General features: G+C 33.4%; 1 protein-coding gene and 1 long non-coding RNA gene across 3 annotated transcripts in view; one reads left to right on the top strand and one right to left on the bottom strand.

Moving 5' to 3' along the window:
* LOC127833749 (nephrin-like) overlaps window positions 1–22365 on the top strand; it is a 199568-nt gene that overhangs the window by 97103 nt on the left and 80100 nt on the right. Inside the window, exons 9-13 of the mRNA XM_052359179.1 lie at window positions 5306–5593; window positions 5673–5987; window positions 18180–18470; window positions 18735–18863; window positions 19070–19142. Coding sequence (XP_052215139.1) covers window positions 5306–5593; window positions 5673–5987; window positions 18180–18470; window positions 18735–18863; window positions 19070–19142 — 1096 coding nt within the window. The remainder of the gene's footprint in view (window positions 1–5305; window positions 5594–5672; window positions 5988–18179; window positions 18471–18734; window positions 18864–19069; window positions 19143–22365) is intronic.
* Window positions 1–22365, bottom strand: part of LOC127833758 (uncharacterized) — a 178448-nt gene that overhangs the window by 74305 nt on the left and 81778 nt on the right. The window contains exon 1 of one of the 2 annotated variants that reach the window (XR_008027579.1): window positions 20104–20213. The exons of the other annotated variant lie outside the window; for it this stretch is intronic. This is a non-coding gene — a long non-coding RNA (uncharacterized LOC127833758). Of the gene's footprint in view, window positions 1–20103; window positions 20214–22365 lie in introns of those variants that run through there. 2 annotated transcript variants of the gene reach the window in all.

Below are 22365 nucleotides of genomic sequence, written 5' to 3' on the forward strand. Positions count from 1 at the left end.
ATTAGCAGCACAATCTAATACATAAACAAAGCAATATTGTATTTTGCTAATTATTTCCACCTTGCAATGGGTTGGTATTTATTCCGTTATGTTATGTAAGTGTAAATGTATTGGAAATGAGAAAAAGTAGGCCATTTTCGATGATTAAGACTGAACCTGGAAGAAAGTCAATAAGTGTATCAGTAATTTTAACTTTACCCCAGACCGACCTCTATATACGTGCTCATTTCTTCGAATGTAAGCACTAGTTGTCAAATACAAATGTATTTATGTATTTGAATCAACCAAATCGTTTAATATTCATGTACATGGATCTCACACGTTGCGCCATACTAAAGGGGTAAGCATTGTTATTGCGTACAAGAGAACATAATAAAGCATTGTGTGATGAGTTCATAGTTGATATGTTAAATGCTAAAAACTCTTTGACGACATACTGCTAGATTGATACGCACTTATGTAATACGAGTCGTGTTAAAAATATGCTAATAGGGTACATAAAGTGTCGTGACGGGTCAGCATGTGGAGTGTGTACAGGCTACTTTAAGACGACACTTATATCGTATTTTTCTGGTGCTTTGCTTTAATTCACGTGATCGTTATTTTGCGTCAGTGTGTATTGTACGCTAGGGTTTGTCAGCTAAAACAGGCTAAAAAAATCAAAATAGTATGCTTAACTAATGGTAGGATGTAAAAACAAATCAATACATATTCATCGGATATGTACACATTTAACAACATCCTTGTGAGTTACTGGCATAAGAAGTTTCATTTAGTGCTGGTCTACCAGCTAACCCAATTATAGTATGTGAAAACGACAAATAATACAACTTATATAAAACATAAAATATGCTTTACGTTATTCAAATTTAGATAATGCAAAATATACAAAGAAGATCCTGTGATTACAAATTGATGGAATTTATTGATAGTAACAGGAAGATAATACACAAAAATAATACTAATGCAAAAGCGTAATAAATTGAATCAAAAAGTAAACCCTGGTACACAATTATTTATGTTTTAATATTTATGATATTAAACAAACTACAACATGATTATTCCTAAACAAATTTTCAATTTTAAACAAAAATAACTTCTTTTATATATAATGACAACTGGCTTCGCTTCCCGCTTTGACAAGAGTTAATAAGTTGTAGAAATGTTTATACTCAACTTTACACACGATGAATTTTACAAATCTGTATCATTACGTGTTCATCTTGAACAAATTGTTTTATCTTGATAACAGTTTTAAACATATGTCACCGTTTATCGCGGACCATGATCAAGGTGAAGTATTCATAAAGAGAAATCTGTAACTGAAATATTTACTTTAAATTTAAAAGTTTCGATATATCCATGGTCACGTATAATTATACGGACGGACGGCAACATATTGTGCTCTATTCCGTACGCATTTGTATTCTACTGCGATATTACTTACTAATGTTTCAAAATGCGTACGTATAGCAAACACAACCTCATTTTTCGATAACAAATGTAGACTAAATTTTAACATATATATATATAACGCAATAATTATAAGATTCAATATGCCATTATTATACATCCAGATAACGTTACGTAAATGTTTATATACATCTGGCGGCCATTCGTTTTCCGACCATTGTACATGTGACGTATGTGATAGATTTTGTCTTAACAATGTTTTATACCGTCATAACATCCAAACTATTTGATATGAATTAAATATCGAATTTCGTTTGTTTTGAAAAGTTGTGCGGTGCAGCGTTATAATTACTCATTACATTAGAATGCATCTGTATGTGGCAAATCTTTACTTATGTGACTAAGATTAATGCTAATGCTTCAAACAGACGCGACCCGTGTTTTTACCTTTTCATTGCATGCATGCAAATCAATCGCTCATAAAAAATATTCCCATTAAAAGTACTCTAGACAACGCCGCGGTGCTTTGTACTCTGCGCTGTATCACCGCGACAATCAGCGCGAATTATATTTATAGACTGCCAGGTGTGCTCTTTCTTATGTACACATTTGACAGACAATGTATAACGGGGTTAAGCTCTACTGTATATGAACTATAATTTGAATAAGTAAATAGTCAGAAAAAAAATAACTATCACACATTTTCCGATTTCATTTCAAAAGTTGAATTTTTACCAATTGCGTACCGCCATTCAGATAAGAGCGGGAATCTAACAAAGAAATACGTACATTATCAAACGTATTTCTCAATTTTCGGTTATTATTTTACATGTTTTTAACTTACATTACTAGATAATTATAAACATATATTGTTATATTTCCAGTACCTATTACTTCCTTGACCATACTGCCGGAGACGTCTGTTGCGTTCCCTGTGTTTAATGCCGTCTCGAACTTCACATGCATCACGTCATTTAGCCGGCCTCTGGCTAGTATTCAATGGTTCAATGACAACATAAACATAATGTCCCTTGCTATATATTCGCACAATGATAACGTGGCAAGAAGTGACTTGCAATATAAACCAAACGCAAACAGTTACAGTGGTGGAAATATATCCTGCGTTGCAAATTATGAGTTTAAATCCATAAGCAAAGTTCTAACAGCAAATTTGAGCATTCAAGTACAGTGTAAGTAGTTAATATATTTTTTAATGTAATGCTTATATTCATTTTAAAGATTTTATGATCATTGTTCTATGGGTACGAATGCATATTGCTTGCAGATTGTTTAAAAATGTATTTCTGACATTGCGTAATCATCCGTTGGTTGATTTTTCATTCGACGAATTTAAAACTAAATTGTTTGATATTTTGTTTGCAGTCCCCGTTTCTAAGCCAATAGTGACTATCAATAATATAAGTATATCAACAGATTTCGCTATCAAAGAGGACAGACTCGTTCATTTGAATTGTTCCTCCTATGGATTTCCAGAACCTTCTTATAACTGGACTAACCCGGGTGGACGGTCGACCGGTACTCATTTGAATTGTGCATTCACTCGAAATAACGGAAGCGTGTCATGTAAAGCATTTAATGTTATGCGCGCATTGGATGGCACAAATAGCGCACAGGCTACAGAGAAGAATAGCGAATTAAAAATAAACGTATTATGTAAGTTTGATTAAAAGCCATTTAAATAAAAATGAAAAACTATTTGTACATTAGGACATCTCTAGTAAGACAATCGCTTCTTAATGGAATATGGACAGTCAGACGGTGAATAAAGCTTTAAAAATACTAATTTTAGGCATTGACATTGCACTTCAATGTTTACTTATACGTATATTAAAACAAACGTTTTCAATTACAGATCCACCGGCCGTCATAACAATGTCATCAATCACTTACAAGAACGTAGAAATAATTGATAGCACAATAAGAGTACAGAGAGGTGATAACATGCATATTGTCTGTACTAGTGACGCCAATCCCCTGGCCACGGTTTTCTGGAATGGACAACTAAGTGTTTCATCTACATTGACCGTCACAAGTGTACAGCATGACGCTATATGGACTTGCGAAGCTACAAACTCTATGACTGAATTTGATGGAGAAACATCAACGTCTACTGTAACAAGAAACGTATCCGCTAGCGTTTTATGTAAGAATGGATGCAAACATTTGACGTTAATTGATAAATTTGTTCATATTTATATTATTTTTTATATTTACTAAATCATAAATCCATAATTTTCTGTCTTAAGATGTTCCTAGTGTTCCTACAATCACGTATACAATATTGGAGCACTCAGATGCACGTAGGAATGTATCAAATGATCCAATAAGAGTCATAGTAGGACGTACCATCATAATTAAGTGCTCCGTCGATAGTGTTCCGAACTCGACATACTTCTGGGATGCCGGATACGAAGGGAATATTCTAACGATAGTGAATATAACGCGAAGAACGAGCACAAGACACAATTGCATGCAAAAAATGTTATGGATACATCATTTAAAGGAAATGTTATTGGCAGTAACTATTCCTTCGCAAATCTTGATATACTCTGTAAGTATAAGTTTACATGTGAGTTTTGACAAGGTATCGTATAATTTTGTATATAAAACCATCATGAATCAATTGCATATGTGTTATACTTTTAAGATGGCCCTTCGACCATAGCATTGATGTACAATAACGTCACTCCAATAGAGAATGAATTTAAAGTTATTGAAGGATGGTCGTTCAAAATATTATGTTCGGCCAGCAGTAACCCAGCTCCTCGATATACTTGGTCTGGTCATGTAGCACAACAAGGTGATGCTCTGATAATAAGAAATGTGAGAACTGACATAAAGAGAAATGTAACATGTAAAGCAGAAAACACCATGACAGATAGTGTGGGAAAGAGTGTTGTCGGGACTAAACTTGTAATCGTTTCAATGGTAGTGTTATGTGAGTACAGATGTGCATTCATATTGAACATGTATGCTTATAGATTATAAACATTATTACTTTTTGTTTAGCCATTTAACTTTATAATATGAATAATCTAATAACGGTCATCAGCATATTTTTTTCAAAATAATATTGCGTACTTTAATTAAGTGCATACACATATGCCAATTTGATTTCACAGACCCGCCTGATGTTCAACATCTCCAGAACCAAACCGTGCTACTGAACAATTCTCTCACAGTTGTGTGCAATTTGACTCATGTTGGTAATCCACCAGCCTCAAACTATTCATGGATGAGGAAGGACATTGGCAGAGTGATGGGTACTGGAAAAACACTTATAATAAACAACATTAGATTGGCAGATGAAGGGGAATACCAGTGCAATGCTTCGAACAGAATGCAGCCAATAACTAATGAAGTGCTATACGGATTAAGTCAGTCGACAGTCTATATAAATGTTGAATGTAAGATAAAATATTGATTTAGTAAACATTTTAACACAGGTGTTTAAATCATTTAAGAATAAATATAGCAATATAATTATGCTGACTTTATATACACTATTGTATGTTATCAAATCATGCGAATAAAAAATGTTCAGTATATTTGTATAATTATTCCGTCGTTTGAAAAAAACTTGAGAAACATGATGTGTATAATGCATATATTTACAATAGGTAACACGATGAGATAGGTGGATAAAAATTGTATTTAGCTTGTTTGTAACTCGAAATATTTTGTTTGTCACACATGTTGCTACTTTTAAATTAAACACGTACGCGATATTAATTACTGTGCAAAATACAATTATTGCTGAAATATTTATCTAAATTACTGTTAATCATACAATGTCCATTTATTTGTGTATCTGCACTTTGCCTATTGGATTATTGATGTTAAAAGTAAAATTAAGACACATTTTTTCCAGACGGAGCATATGTACGGGTATTCAAAGCAAATCAATCGAACAATAGCATCGTTGTTAACCAGGGTGAGACAGTAGATCTGTTGTGTGAAGCAGATGGCGACCCCGAGGCTGTGCTTCGTGTAATAAATACTACCCGTGGAAAAGCAAGAATCTTGGTTGAAATAAAAGGACGTGCAGCTAAATATCGCATTCAACAAGCACAATGCGAATATGATACTGGAAACTACACATGCTTGGCTGACAATCGTAATAACGAAGGCAGACAGTTATTTGCTCTTTTAGTTTACTGTAAGTGTATCGTATTAAACTAAATAGTAGTGTATTAACTTGAAATAAATATACATTACCATATACTCGTTTTTTACAGGTGTACCGAGAGCATCGCCATTTTCTCTTCCAACTAAAACATTGTACAGCGCACAGAACGACTCTGTGTTGTTCACATTCACAATAATTGCATATCCTAAACCGACTTCACAAGATGTAATTTGGTACAAGCGAGAGAATGATAGTTGGAGGGTTTTATCAGACGACAACAGCTTCCTGATCACACTCTCTGATGATAGCATGCAGACACAGCTAAATATATTCCATGTGCAACTTGAAGATTATAGCGACTACATGGTGAACGTTTCTAACAAACTGGGTTCAACAATGGAAGTGTTTACTTTAAAAGCGAAGTGTATGTAGATGAACCATTATACTCCTCAATTACTTATTTTTTATTTAATCTCATATATTTTATTTAATTACATAGCATTGTCACGTAATCGCGTATTGTTCGTGGCGAACACACTGTAACACACACAGTTCATTTCTCTTCATTTAATAGTATGTAACCTATCATTCGATTACACACCATGCGCATATTGCCATAATGACGTGACTCGTAGTAACTACATTTTGCTACATTGCGAATATGGCAAGTCTGTCCATTTCCATTAATGTCAATTTATCCGTATAACAACGTGAAATGAAATACTCAACAACAACGCCATATGTGAATTCCAGTCCAATTTAATATCTAATATAATTCATATTTTCAAATATATAAGTACAGTCTGACAAATACATGATTGGATCTATCTCGATCCGTTCATCTCAAAATCTAAGCGCAGAGTTTCGTTTCTACATAAAACATCTCGTTCTATTTCGTAATACAAATAAACATAAAATAATAATATTCCGTATAATATATTTCATTGGTCAGGGCGATTTACTGAATACTCGTTAATTTCTGATTGGTTTGGTCAAAGAGTTTCCTTCCACAATGACACGCCCCGAGAACGGTGCACGTGTTTTCCCACTTCTCGGTTCAGGTGATAGTAATACATCATTGCAATCCTCTGACCAATGAATGTAAGAGATAATTCACTAGGATTAAGATCCCCGCTGCAGTATCTTGTGTGTCTAGTGATAATAAGTCGCATAGTTCAATGGATGTAAGAAATAATTTAATCGGATAAGAATTTCCGTGGCTTTAGTTTTGACTAGTTTATCCATTGGATACCTTGTTAAATACAGTCGTTGAGTAACAACTTAATTTGCTTATCTTTGACATTTCAAATTGTTGATTTAGCCTACTTTAACAATTAATGTAGGGTATGTCATGTTCTTACTTGCTGAACTTGAACATTTTCTTATATTACTTAAACATCTATTTAATTTCTGAAAATGCACATATGATTTTGTTATACTATAAAAATATCTCTTGATAATTTCTGAAATACAATTTCGATAATTAAATTTACTCATAAATTCCTATCAAGTTATTAATATTATCTGTAACTAAATTTATGTCATATTGTTATATTATATAACATAATATTTATGTTATATATGGATACATAACTAATTAATTTATTTATCTCTACGGGCTGTTACGTTACGATATAAATGTTTGACATCTGGTTACATAATGTATGGATTTGAAATATCATATTAATGTTATGTTATTGATAGCAATACCGGAAGTTCCAAAAGGACTGCAAATAAGCAGAACAGGAACAACAGAATTGATTTTCGAATGGATCTCTGGTTTCAATGGCGGGGAAAGTCGAACATTTACTATTAGGTACAAAGCCTTAGACGAAGGAAGCTTGATTGTGATTCCCGTTAACACTCCTCAATATATATGGACAATCGATAGGTTGAAGTCTGGAACGACATACCAAATCCAATTGATGGCACAAAATAACATAGGAAAGTCGGATTGGACACAAGCAATACACGTAACTACTCTCCTTGATACAGGTAAAGGATATACTTACCGCGTTGAGAAACTCGATTTAGTAACAAATACAAAAGTATATGTTAAACGCATAGCTAAATCAAATTTTACTGTTTCATATTTGCTTATGCATATGGTATCGTTTTTGTCTTGTTATGATTCGTTTAGGAAATAACGGCTATGCTGAGTATGACAAAACTCGAGATATTAATAATATGTATTCCCAGAAACATCAGCGTGTGATTTTCTTTGGTATTGTGTACAGCTAGTGCATGTTTTCCTAGTTGGCAGTGGCTTGTCAACATCCGCTCTTGGTGGAGCAGTAGGTGCAGTATTTGGAGTAGTTGTCGTTATTGCCGTGTCCGTCCTGATATGGAGATACAGATCAAATTGTAATGCTTTACTGCATACTGGTATGCATACTTGTCTCTCGAACAGTTAATTAAACGGCTTTATAATTTATTTCAATCTCACTTCGTATAATGACATATATTATTGTTTTCGCGTTTACAAATGGACTTATAATACATGGATTATGACATGGACAATACCGTTATAAAGTTACTAAAACGAAACTAGATATATTGTTAAATTGCTTTGTACGTGTCAGTAATTACAGGGCTAAACGCAACACAACAATGCCCAGGGAATAGGAACTCGGTTGGGCGGTATGGCGATCTGGTCAGAGAACAGTAAGTGCATGTATACTTGCACCTTAATTTGTTAAGATTGCCTTCGCTTGTGCATATGACAAATATGCTGTAATAGCGCTAAAACACGTGTTTGGTCCTGATCATTGCGTAAGACATCGGTGGGGGGGGGGTACCATATCTGGTAGGTGGTAGGTGTTTTGTGAACGTTTTATCGTGAAATATGTATTAAGGTGACCCGTTAACTATTGCCTATTCCAAACAATGTTTTCTATTCATTTACTATTCAGTAGTTTCACGCTGTTTGTATTAAAGGGGCAACAACGACACCTCTACAACAGATGGAAGTTATGAAACCTGTAGAATCGGCAAGGCTTCACGTTTGCATTACTTAATACGGATATTTACATCGTATGAATTGCGTTGTTTATTGTTGGTTGAAATTGTCAGACCATATGCACCGTGATATCCACTTTAATTATCGTTCGTTGTTCTTCCAGACTCATCCCACGTCCGTCATACCAATCAGTACGAAACACTTGAGGAGCTTGAATGTCGCCAATACTTAAGGATTTCGGCCTGTATTTCTCAACAAGTCAATACTTCGTCTGCAAAGATATCTGCATCGTGTCAAACTGATGAGTCAGCAAATAATCCGGAATACGTAAATTTACAGCTGTTCACTCAATGACTTTACCGAATGTGTTTCGTAGTAATTGTATATAGATTTAATGCTTTTTATAATCGGATTGGATCACTTTTATGTATATCAATTTGAATTTGTTGGTGTAAAATATACCGTACATATTACATAATGTGTTATATTCAGTTTGTTTTAAGGATTTCCTTTCATTATATGAACAAATGGCCTCCAATGTTGTTGTTTACGTAGGGTTTTTAGAATCTGCTTAATATATATAGTAATATATAGCACCAAAATTTGTTTGTGTACTTTAAATAAGTTTACATTATTTAAAAATGGTATAATGCACATAATAGAAAATCGCTCTCTCATGGACAGTTATGTTAAAGTTTAAATCAGTTCACCTGATATTTAAATATGTATTTAAAGTGTTCTCGTTGTATCTAAAACTCTGTATGTATGTCGTTCCAAATTGCTGCGAGTTTGCGTTTTACCATTCAACTAGTGATTGTTTTGTATGCTAAACAACGTTTTCTGATACTTTTTTAAAACCAGGGTTGACAAATAAAAAGGAAGTTAAGTGAAATTGATATATTTAAAACTCACGCTTTTGAAAATTTCTGAAAAGTATGTACTCGACATTATGGACATGCATTTCAACAATAAATATTTACAGTCCACATATGCTATTTCTTGCAACATTTCATTATTTCTCATCATGTAGAACCGATTTAATACTTGTGTTAACAATAAATGATTCCGTTGGTTTAGGAGCTTATGACTACTTTGTAAAGCCTATTTTTATTGTTGACGGTATCATTTAAGCATGTGTCACTATTAATATAATGCATCAATTCATTCCGCTCATTTATCGGCGAAATGAATTCAAGTGCGCGTTTTAAGCATACAAGACGGGACACATTGACAATAAGATCACTCGTATTGCAAAATTAAAACAACAATATATAAATATATCAGTATCAGCAACCGCCTTATATAGCATATTTAGGAAGAAACATGTGAAGTGTAATTGTGCTATGCAGTCAAGAAAAAGCATTATATATTATAACATAATATAGCAGATGTATTTTAAGGACGATTTTATAAAAAATGCAGGGATCTTAATTACTGTTCGTATAATGTCTTTCGGGTTGCATTTATTTCTATATCACCAGAATAATGAATGCAAATTCATACTTTCTGCGTATGGTTTGATTTGTTTACAATAACACACACTTTCTGATTTCTTTCCGTTATTAGGATACCACATGTCTAGTTAGAATTGCGTTTATTAAGTTGAACGCGTTCTGGCTTTCTTGCGAGTCGTCTGTCTGCCTCCAAAATTTACATGATGCGTGTTCGATAAAAAGGTTCAGACTAGTGTACGAACTAAACTTAATAATTAATACAGGAAGGAAAATATACATATATATTTATGAGGAAGAAAATAACAACGATCCCAAGATCGCTTGATAACTTAATATAAATCGGTTAGGTCTATTTACATCCTTTATCAGACGTCCACTAGATCTCAAAACACGTTTATACCGGAAATTAAGTATTGAACAAATTTGTATGCATAGACAGAAACTCCATCTTAGTCGGCTGCACGATAAATAAAAGTATATAACATGAATTTACATTCAAAACTGCTCACATGCCGTTAGTCCGTTATAGAGAGCATTGTATTTTGGGTAACAACTCTACCATTTAATGTACATTTATTTAAATGAACAAATCTGGAAAGAAATTAGTGAGCTATCAATTGACAGACATGCACGTGACCAACTTCAACCAAGTTTTAGACCTTCTACTTTAACTTACATGAACTCAATACGTTAAGCGTGTTGTTTAAGTAAAAAAATATTCAATATATACACTGACATATAAAAGGAAAATAACTTATATTCTTTAATAATACCGATATGATTGTATTGTTAAAATGTTGTTTTCCAGTCGCCGCTTCACATTCACTCACTTACGACTGATCGGTTATGAAAACAACTGATAGTACGCGGCTGATGTTTATCTATTACAATAGTTATGAAAACAACTGATAGTACGCGGCTGATGTTTATCTATTACAATAGTTATGAGAACAACTGATAGTGCGCGGCTGATGTTTATCTATTACAATATTATCGAGTAATGTATACTGCGCTTGAGCATTTCTTTTCTATTCAGTTCTATCCACTCCATAATCAATCGCAAGTGGTTTGCAAATGATTGGAGTAGTGTTTTGCTAAACATATTAACAAAGTTGTTGTAAATGTCAAAATAAAAAAGGAGATATCGACTCATCTGTGTCCAAATAAAATCTAAAATGCAAATACATCGTATTTAAACCTTAATTCATGGCAATTGTTTATAATATCTATTATTAGACCTTCATTTTAATAGAATGCACCATTTCAAAAACGTTAACGTTTTACATTATTTCTTAACGAAAGCTAAGACATGTTTAAAAAGTTTTGAGATATAAAAAGGTAATGATAACACGACTAGATTAGACAACATTATATATACACACGCGGACGTAAATATGTGTACAATTTGAAGACACACTGGTTCGTTAAATTTATGTGTTAATAACGTTCGACCGTTTCGTATTTATTTTGCAAATATATAGAAAAGAAGGAAGTAATAACAACAGTGTTAAGCTTGATCAAAACACTTAAAATATTTGTTTTGTACTACATGGGCCATCTACAACATAAGAACGGGAACTATGATATGAAGATACACCATGAAGTTTTTATTAGTGAAGTTTGTATGGTAATTATTATTTGCGACACTTCCTGTTAAGTCTGGCTTTTGTTTTATATATTTTCCCTTCCTCAGATGGAAGGTGCGTGCGTCCGTGCGTCTCTCAGTTATTCCGTCCGAATATGGCGGTGTTTAATGGAGAACGTAATATTCTTGAGTAAAACCGGATATAAATGTTATCATGACAAGCAAAGTCATAACTCAGGTGCAATGAGGCGTCAAATGCAAAGCATTATTTTCTGCAGATATCATATGCTAGCCAAAAGGTTTATATCTATGTTTTTTGCTGTGATAAATGTACACTGAATTTTACACGCTGTGTCTGTATTATTGGCATATAAACGTATACATATCCGTAATTAACTATAGCAAGATAATCAATACTGAAAGAATGATACATTAACTCGTATATTTACACCCATAATCAAATTTTGCAAAACATAATACAGTTGGTCTTTAATCAAAATTATTTCATGGCACATGTCAAATTATGCTGCTCATTTATTTTCCGGGATAGGAAAGATAACATTATTGTTAATACAAGTCCGATACTTAAATTTCCTTGTATGACCGACTAGCATTTCACGTAGATTGTTCTGCATGAAGGATTATTTTATCACCTTAAATGATGAGCTATGGGTGTCTCCGTAGTTAATTGTATTTGTTTTATAATTGAGCTGTTCGTATTGAAAGGTAAATTTTAATATGCTCGCTTCGTTAAGTAAAGAGTAAGTAAACTATTGAAATTTGAAACTATATTTGAAATGCGTGCGATATAAGCATTTTGATAACACGTGTGTTTACTTATTGTTTACCAGATATAGAAATTATTTTTTAATAAAGGGTACAAAGCATGGCCGACATTGACTGTGGATGTAAATGATGTCTTCGTCAACAGTAGCATAACGTTAACATGTTACACGACATCCCCGCCGAAAGCTGTTGCTTGGTTCATGAGCGACGAAGGATCAGAAGAAGAGAAAACGGTCATTGCTCAAAAATGGCTAGATGCTGATCAACGGTGTCGTACTGACAACAATGCTATGGATTGTTCCTGTTTATCAGCACAGGTCTACTCATGTTCTATAAAGTCGGTGAATTCAAGAAATGACGGACAAAGATGGCGCTGCAAAGCTTTATATGAAGCTGTATTTGGAGATGTGTATATTGAAAGCAACAGCTACACAATCAGATTAATATGTAAGTTATCAATATGTCCATTGTCTTATTATCAATCACTCTGGTACTCAATTGTGTGTTCTTTCTATAATAGTGTTAATAACAAGTTCTAACGTCTGCTACAAATGACGGTTTCATTGGTTATTACTTGTATAAGCTTTGGAATAAATTTTAAAAGTTCATTTGTGAACATGTCGGATTTAAAATGCAAAATTAGGAAAGTGGCAACAGTTTATATTATATTTTGCTCTCAATTGTACATATGTACACAATGATGATTTCAGTTAAAACTGCGAGTATACTTTTTTTTTTCAATTACGATTATATTTGCGTACTAGGATCACCAATTGCTTGCAATACGCTTGTGTGTTACCAGTTTCACCATACATATCTTAGAACATGTCCACATTTTATAATGTTATCTTTCAAAATGTAAAGACAAACTTTCAAAATTATATGCAAGTTTTTTTTTTAACTTTTCCTCTGAAAACTGGACTTAGTTCATTCGGGCTCAGTGTCATCAACGCATCCATGGTGAATCTGTACGTACTTAATTAGGACGATATTGTAATGTGGGGGGGGGGGGTTAGTCAAATGCAGTTCATCCCTTGATCAACGTATAAACCTTATTGGAAAAAAAACCCAAACAGGTTGTTAATAATAATAATGAAAGCTATTCCAAGAGTTCTTTACTTTAATAAATAATTTTGTTTGCAATAAAGAACATGTGGTTATAAGTTTCTGATAAATACCAATAGATAAAGCGAAATCGATCGCAGTTGTTAATATTTTAAAAATAAAGATGAACGAACCATTTCTTTTATGAGCTCTTGACGTCGACTATATATCATGCGTTGTGTACATACACGTACCAAAATTTAAAATACGATTTAATTTGAAATATTATTAGATTTATAAGTGTCAATATTGGAAGAATCCTAAAGGACTGGCATAAATATTACAGGTCCGCGGTCAAGGTAAAGCATTTTTCAAGAGCAAACTGCATAATACAAATGTTGCATCATATTGTTAATAAAGACAACACTGATACCGTCTTATTAGTGTTCAAAACTAAACTCTTTGAATTTGTTATTTGGTACCTAAATTGATATTCGTTATTTCGAGTTATTTTGTAGCAATTACCGTTCCATACAACATTACATTTTTTATGTTCACTATAACATTTCACGATAAATACGAATATTTGGTTCTATTTAACCAACACATGAACGTTGCCTAGTTATATTTTTTTTGAAACTATCCAAAAAGCAAAATTAAATATGCTTTTGATAGCTGCAACTATTAAACTGTATTATACAACTGTGAGTTTTTTCCTCAGTAAGCCAAATATAATGAACCAAACATTCTACCGACTCTGGTCATGTTGATATACATAAAAGATCGTAGCCAGTTCCTAAACCACGAGTTGACGACGCAGATAAACATACAAATATCGCGATAGAGAGCCTCAAGAGCGCGTTAACTAAGGGATTTAACACGCTTAAAAACGAAACGCTGTCGGTAACGCGGGCCGCGTCAGCCATCAGCGGCAATTTATTTACTTTACATCCGATAGCAGGTTTATGTATATGTCTTCACAAAACTTATCGAATAGAAAAAATGGCCGAAATGAAGACTCACTTTTTAAACATATTTGTATCGTTTCATTTCATATCCCAATGATGCAGGTGTTGCGCTGGTTTATTATGTGCATATACAACCGTGTAAAGGTAGCGACTTGTCACCTCTAATAACGGGCGCAAATATTACTGACGGGCGTCAATACAACTGCTCATATTTCTTACAACTTTATAATGAATAATTAATACCGAGTATGATTACGTGTCTGTTTGCTTACTTTTAGCAAACAAAACATGTGAAGTTTGTTTAAAATATGTAGACATCTAATTTAGTTTATTTGAATACAGTTTCCTTAACGATAAAGAATACAAGCTTAAGTAATAATTCTATTATTAAGGATTTCATTATTATAATTTCAGGTAACTTTATGTAAAAGTAAATATGCAATTTAAAGAAAACCTGTTCAATGGGCATTGTACATATAAATGATTTTTTTTGTAGAATTTGACGTTAAGTGGCGAATCTGTACTGGTTTGCCGATTCTTTATTTAAATGTTGGAAACTCAATGCACCTATGTTGTTACTTTGTTCATGCACACACATTATTTAATAAACATGGACATGATAAAGTAAACTGACATTTACGTTTTCATACAAAGTAATCTAGTTAACGTCGCGTTGCTTTGCCGCAACACTCATCAACAATCACCGCAGATAGTGTAACACATCTGGTGTTATTTTCAAAGTATTGCCTGAAACGACGGTGGTTTCGCTATGGGGAATTGTATAAGGGTTACGAGATGTATTGTACCGTATATGAATTTTAATTATAATCTTTTAAATAATGTTACACATGATATCGATTTCATTTCAATAGTGAAACTCTGACCCATATGCGTGCCACAAATCAAATCAAATTGAATCATGTCGAATACATCCGAATATATTGAAACATATAGCTCATTAATTTCATTTAAACTCATAATAATTTGCCCATTTTAATTATTGGGTAATAAAAAAATCGCATTGTTATATTTCCAGTTCCACTTACGTCCTTAACCATTCTTCCAGAAACGTCAGTTGCTTACCCAGTTTTCAATGTCGTATCTACCTTTACATGCATCACTTCATTAAGCCGACCTGTGGCTAGTATTCAATGGTTCAACGACAACATAAACATAACAAACCTTGCTAATTATTCGCACATTGATGACGTCGCAAGAAGTGATTTACAATTTATACCAAACGCTAACGGGTACATAGGTGGAAATATATCCTGCGTTTCAAGTTATGAGTTTAAATCCATTAGTATTGTTCTATCAGCTGACATTAGCATTCGAGTACAGTGTAAGTACTTAACATATTTTTTAAATGTAGTGTGTGTTTCATTTCGAATATTTTTTTTTTTTTTGGTTACTTTTGGTACGCTATGTCTATTGCAGATTGTTTGAACATGTCTTTCCGACATTCAGAAAACGATATTGGAATGAGTATTCATTAGACGTATTTAAAACTAACTCGTTTAATATTTCGTTTGCAGACCCCGTTTCGAACCCAATAGTGACTATCAACAATCTAAGTATATCAACTGATTTTGCAATACGAGAGGATAGACTCGTTCATTTGAATTGTTTCTCCACCGGATATCCACAACCTTCGTATAATTGGACTTACTCGGGCGGACGATCGACCGGTGCTTTTCTAAATTATACATTCACTCGCAATAACGGTAGCGTGTCATGTAAGGCGTATAATGTTATGCGCACATTTGACGGTATAAATAGTGCAGAGGCTACAGAGAAGAATATCGCATTAAAAATAAACGTATTGTGTAAGTGGGATTAAAATCATTTTGATAATTAAAATTCTTGGTACAACAGGGGGCAAATCTTTAATTAGATAATCGCTTCTAAATGGTAAAAAGAATGTCAGAATGTGAATAAAGCTTTAAAGATACTCACCTTCGAAGTTGACATTGCACTTAAATGTTAACGCACTAATAACATTAAACAAAGTGAAATCTGCAATTACAGATCCATCAGTCATTACAAAGTTATCGAGCAATGACAAGAGCATAGAAATCATTAATAGTACAATAAGAGTACAGAGAGGTGATAACATCAACATAGTCTGTACTAGTGACGCCAATCCCCTGGCTACGGTATTTTGGAATGGACAACTGATTGATTCACCTACATTAACCGTCAGAAGTGTGCAGCATGATGCTGTATGGACTTGCCAAGCTACAAACACTATGACTGAATTTGATGGAGTAATATCAACGTCTAATGTAACAAGAAACGTATCCGCGAGAGTATTATGTAAGAACCGGTGCACATATTGAGAGTTTATTGCAAATGTTATCTTAATGTCTGTATATGCTGAATCACTATTGCATAATTGTCTGTCTGTAGATGGCCCTGGTGTTCCTACAATCACGTACACAACTCCTACAAACTCAGATGCACGATGGAATGCGTTACATGATCCAATTAAAGTCATAGTTGGAAGTACCATTATCTTGATGTGCTCCGTTGACAGTGTTCCGAACTCGACATACACCTGGGATACCGGAAACATAGGGAGTATTTTAACGATAGTGAATGTAACGCGAACAACGAACACAAGACACAATTGTAGGGCAACAAATGTTATGGATACATCATTTAAAGGAAATGTTATTGGCAGTAACTATTCCTTCGTAAATCTTGATGTACTCTGTAAGTATAAGTTTACATGTGAGTTTTGACAAGGTATCGTATAATTTTGTTTATAAAACCATCATGAATCAATTGTATATGTGTTATACTTTTAAGATGGCCCTTCGACCATAGCATTGATGTACAATAACGTCACTCCAATAGAGAATGAATTTAAAGTTATTGAAGGATGGTCGTTCAAAATATTATGTTCGGCTGGCAGTAACCCAGCTGCTCGATATGCTTGGTCTGGTCATGTAGCACAACAAGGTGATGCTCTGATAATAAGAAATGTGAGAACTGACATAGAGAGAAATGTAACATGTAAAGCAGAAAACACCATGACAGATAGTGTGGGAAAGAGTGTTGCCGGTACTACACTTCTAACCGTTTCAATGGAAGTGTTATGTGAGTACAGATGTGCATTAATATTGAACATGTCTGCTTATAGATTGAGCATCAAATGTTATTCTATGTATTTAACCGTTATTTAAACATTATTACTTTTTGTTTAGCCATTTAACTTTATAATATGAATAATCTAATAACGGTCATCAGCATATTTTTTTTCAAAATAATATCGCGTACTTTGATTAAGTGCATACACATATGCCAATTTGATTTCACAGACCCGCCTGATGTACAACGTCTACAGAACCAAACCGTGCTACTGAACACTTCTCTCACAGTTGTGTGCAATTTGACTCGTGTTGGTAATCCACCAGCCTCAAACTATTCATGGATAAGGAAGGACATTGGCAGAGTGATGGGTACTGGACAAACACTTATAATAAACAACATTAGATTGACAGATGAAGGGGAATACCAGTGTTATGCTTCGAACAGAATGCAACCAATAACTAATGAAGTGCTATACGGATTAAGTCAGTCGACAGTCTATATAAATGTTGAATGTAAGATAAAATATTGATTTAGTAAACATTTTAACACAGGTGTTTAAATCATTTAAGAATAATTATAGCAATATAATTATGCTGACTTTATATACACTATAATGTGTTATCAAATCATGCGAATAAAACATGTTCGGTATTTTGTATAATTATTCCGTCGTTTAAAAAAACAACTTGAGAGACATATCATATTAATGTTATGTTCTTGATAGCAATACCGGAAGTTCCGAAAGAAATGCAAGTAAGCAGAACAGGAAAAACAGAATTGATTTTGGAATGGATCCCTGGTTTCAATAGCGGGGAAAGTCAAACATTTACTATTAGGTACAAAGCCTTAGACGAAGGAAGCTGGATTGTGATTCCCGTTAACACCCCTCAATATATATGGACAATCGATGGGTTGAAGTCTGGAACGACATACCAAATCCAAATGATGGCACAAAATAACATAGGAAAGTCGGATTGGACACAAGCAATACATGTAACTACTCACCTTAACACAGGTACAGGATATACTTACCGCGTTGAGAAACTTAATTTAGTAACAAACACAAAAGTATATGTTAAACGCATAGCTAAATCAGATTTTACTGTTTCATATTTGCTTATGCATATAGTATCGTTGTTTTTGTCTTGTTATGATTCGTTAAGGAAATACCGGCTATGCTGAGTATGACAAAACTCGAGATATTAATAATATGTATTCCCAGAAGTATCAGCGTGTGCTTTTCTTTCGTATTGTGTACAGCTAGTGCATGTTTTCCTAGTTGGTAGTGGCTTGTCAACATCCTCTCTTGGTGGAGCAGTAGGTGGAGTATTTGGAGTAGTTGTCGTTATTGCCGTGTCCGTCCTGATATGGAGATACAGATCAGATTGTAATGCTTTACTGCATACTGGTATGCATACTTGTCTGTCAAACAGTTCATTGAACGGCTTTATAATTTATTTCAATCTCACTTCGTATAATGACATATATTCTTGTTTTCGCGTTTACAAATGGACTTATAATACAATGATTATGACATGGACAATACTGTTATAAAGTTAGTAAAACGAAACTAGATCTAGTGTTATATTGTTTTGTACGTGTCAGTAATTACAGGGCTAAACGCAACACAACAATGCCCAGTGAATAGGAACTCGGTTGGGCGGTATGAAGATCTGGTCAGAGAACAGTAAGTGAATTTATACTTGCACCTTAATTTGTTAAGTTTGCCTTCGCTTGTGCATATTAAAAATATGCTGTAATAGCGTTAAAACACGTGTTTGGTCCTGATCATGGTGTAAGACATAGGGGGGGGTACCATATCTGGTAGGTGGTAGGTGTTTTGTGAACGTTTTATCGTGAAATATGTATTAAGGTGACCCGTTCACTATGGCCTATTCCAAACAATGATTTCTATTCATTCACTATTCAGTTGTTTCACGCTGTTTGTATTCAGGGGCAACAACGACACCTCTACACCAGATGGAAGTTATGAAACCTGTAGAATCGGCAAGGCTTCACGTTTGCATTACTTAATACGGATATTTACATCGTATGAATTGCGTTGTTTATTGTTGGTTGAAATTGTCAGACCATATTCACCGTGATATCCACTTTAATTATCGTTCGTTGTTCTTCCAGACTCATCCCACGTCCGTCATACCAATCAGTACGAATCACTTAAGGAGCTTGAATGTCGCGAATACTTAAGGATTTCGGCCTGTATTTCTCAACAAGTCAGTACTTCGTCTGCAAAGATATCTGCATCGTGTCAAACTGATGAGTCAGCAAATAATCCGGAATACGTAAATTTACAGCTGTTCACTCAATGACTTTACCGAAAGTGTTGCGTAGTAATTGTATATAGATTTAATGCTTTTTATAATCGGATTGGATCACTTTTATGTATATCAATTTGAATTTGTTGGTGTAAAATATACCGTACATATTACATAATGTGTTATATTCAGTTTGTTTTAAGTATTACCCTGCATTATATGAACACATGGCCTCCGGTGTTTTTGTTTACGTAGGGTTTTTAGAATCGGCTTAATATATATATAGTAATATACGGCACTAACATTTGTTTGTGTACTTTCTATAAGTTTACATTATTATAAAAATATATGTTAAAGTTTAAATCAGTTCACCTGATATTTAAATATGTATTTAAAGTGTTCTCGTTGTATCTAAAACTCTGGTATGTATATCGTTCCAAATAGCTGCGAGTTTGCGTTTTATCATTCAACTAGTGATTGTTTTTATGCTAAACAACGTTTTCTGATACTTTTTTAAAACCAGGGTTGACAAATAAAAAGAAAGTTAAGTGAAATTGATTTATTTAAAACTCATGCGTTTTGAAAGTTTCTGAAAATTATGTACTCGACATTATGGACATGTATTTCAACAATAAATATTTACAGTCCACATATGTTATTCTTGCAACATTTCATTATTTCTCATCATGTAGAACCGATTTAATACTTGTGTTAACAATAAATGATTCCGTTGGTTTAGGAGCTTATGACTACTTTGTAAAGCCTATTTTTATTGTTGACGGTATCATATAAGCATATATATATCAGTATCAGCAACCGACTCATATAGCATATTTTGGAAGAAACATGTGAAGTGTAATTGTGCTATGCAGTCAAGAAATAGCATTATATAATATAACATATTATAGCAGATGTTTTTTAAGGACGATTTTATAAAAAAAGCAGGGATCTTAATTATTGTTCGCATAATGTCTTTCGGGTTGCATTTATTTCTATATTACCAGAATAATGAATGCAAATTCATACTTTCTGTGTATGGTTTGATTTGTTTATAATAACACATACTTTCTGATTTCTTACCGTAATTAGGATACAACATGTCTTCTTAGAATTGCGTTTACTTAGTTGAAAGCGTACTGGCTTTCTTGCGAGTCGTCTGTCTGCCTCCAAAATTTACATGATGGGTGTTCGCTAAAAAGGTTCAGACTAGTGTACGAACTAAACTTAATAATTAATACAGGAAGGAAAATATACATATATATTTATGAGGAAGAAAATAACAACGATCCCAAGATCGCTTAATAACTTAATATAAATCGGTTAGGTCTATTTACGTCCTTTCACAGATATTCACTAGATCTCAAAACACGTATATACCGGAAATTAAGTATTGAACAAATTTGTATGCATAGACAGAAACTCCATCTTAGTCGGCTGCCCGATTAGTAAAAGTATATAACATGAATTTACATTCAAAACTGCTCACATGCCGTTAGTCCGTTATAGAGAGCATTGTATTTTGGGTAACAACTCTACCATTTAATGTACATTATTAAATGAACAAATCTGGAAAGAAATTAGTGAGCTATCAATTGACAGACATGCACGTGACCAACTTCAACCAAGTTTTAGACCTTCTACTTTAACTTACATGAACTCAATACATTAAGCATGTTGTTTAAGTAAAACATCTTCAATATATACACTGACATATAATATGAAAATAACTTATATTTTATAATAATACCGATATGATTGTATTGTTAAAATGTTGTTTTCCAGTCGCCGTGTCCTTATTCACTCACTTACGACATCGGTTTGGGACAAACTATACTCACTTACGACTGATCAGTTATGAAAACAACTGATAGTACGCGGCTGATGTTTATCTATTACAATATTTTAGAGTAATGTATACTACTCTTGAGCATTTCTTTTCTATTCAGTTCTATCTACCCCATAATCAATCGCAAGTGGTTTGCAAATGATTGGAGTAGTGTTTCGCTACACATATTAACAAAGTTGTTGTAAATTTCAAATTAAAAAAGGAGATATCGACTCATCTGTGTCCAAATAAAATCTAAAATGCAAATACATCGTATTTAAACCTTACTTCATGGCAATTGTTTATAATATCTAATATTAGACCTTCATTTTAATAGAATGCACCATTTCAAGAAAGTTAACGTTTTACATTATTTATTAACGATAGCTAAGACATGTTTAAAAAGTTTTGAGTTTAAAAAAGGTAATGATAACTCAGTTATATTAGACAAAATTATATATACACACGCGGACGTAAATATGTGTAAAATTTGAAGACACACTGGTTCGTTAAATTTATGTGTTTATAACGTTCGACCGTTTCGTATTTATTTTGCAAATATATAGAAAAGAAGGAAGTAATAACAACAGTGTTAAGCTTAAAATATTTGTTTTGTACTACATGGGCCATCTACAACATAAGAACAGGAACTATGATATGAAGATACACCATGAAGTTTTTATTAGTGAAGTTCGTATGGTTATTATTATTTGCGACACTTCCTGTTAAGTCTGACGTTTGTTTTATATATTCAATTGTAATGCAACTTTGACCTTGGCATTGATCTTGTATATATACACATGTATTGC

Source organism: Dreissena polymorpha, chromosome 6 (genome assembly GCF_020536995.1).
Source record: "Dreissena polymorpha isolate Duluth1 chromosome 6, UMN_Dpol_1.0, whole genome shotgun sequence".
Lineage (NCBI taxonomy): Eukaryota > Metazoa > Mollusca > Bivalvia > Myida > Dreissenidae > Dreissena > Dreissena polymorpha.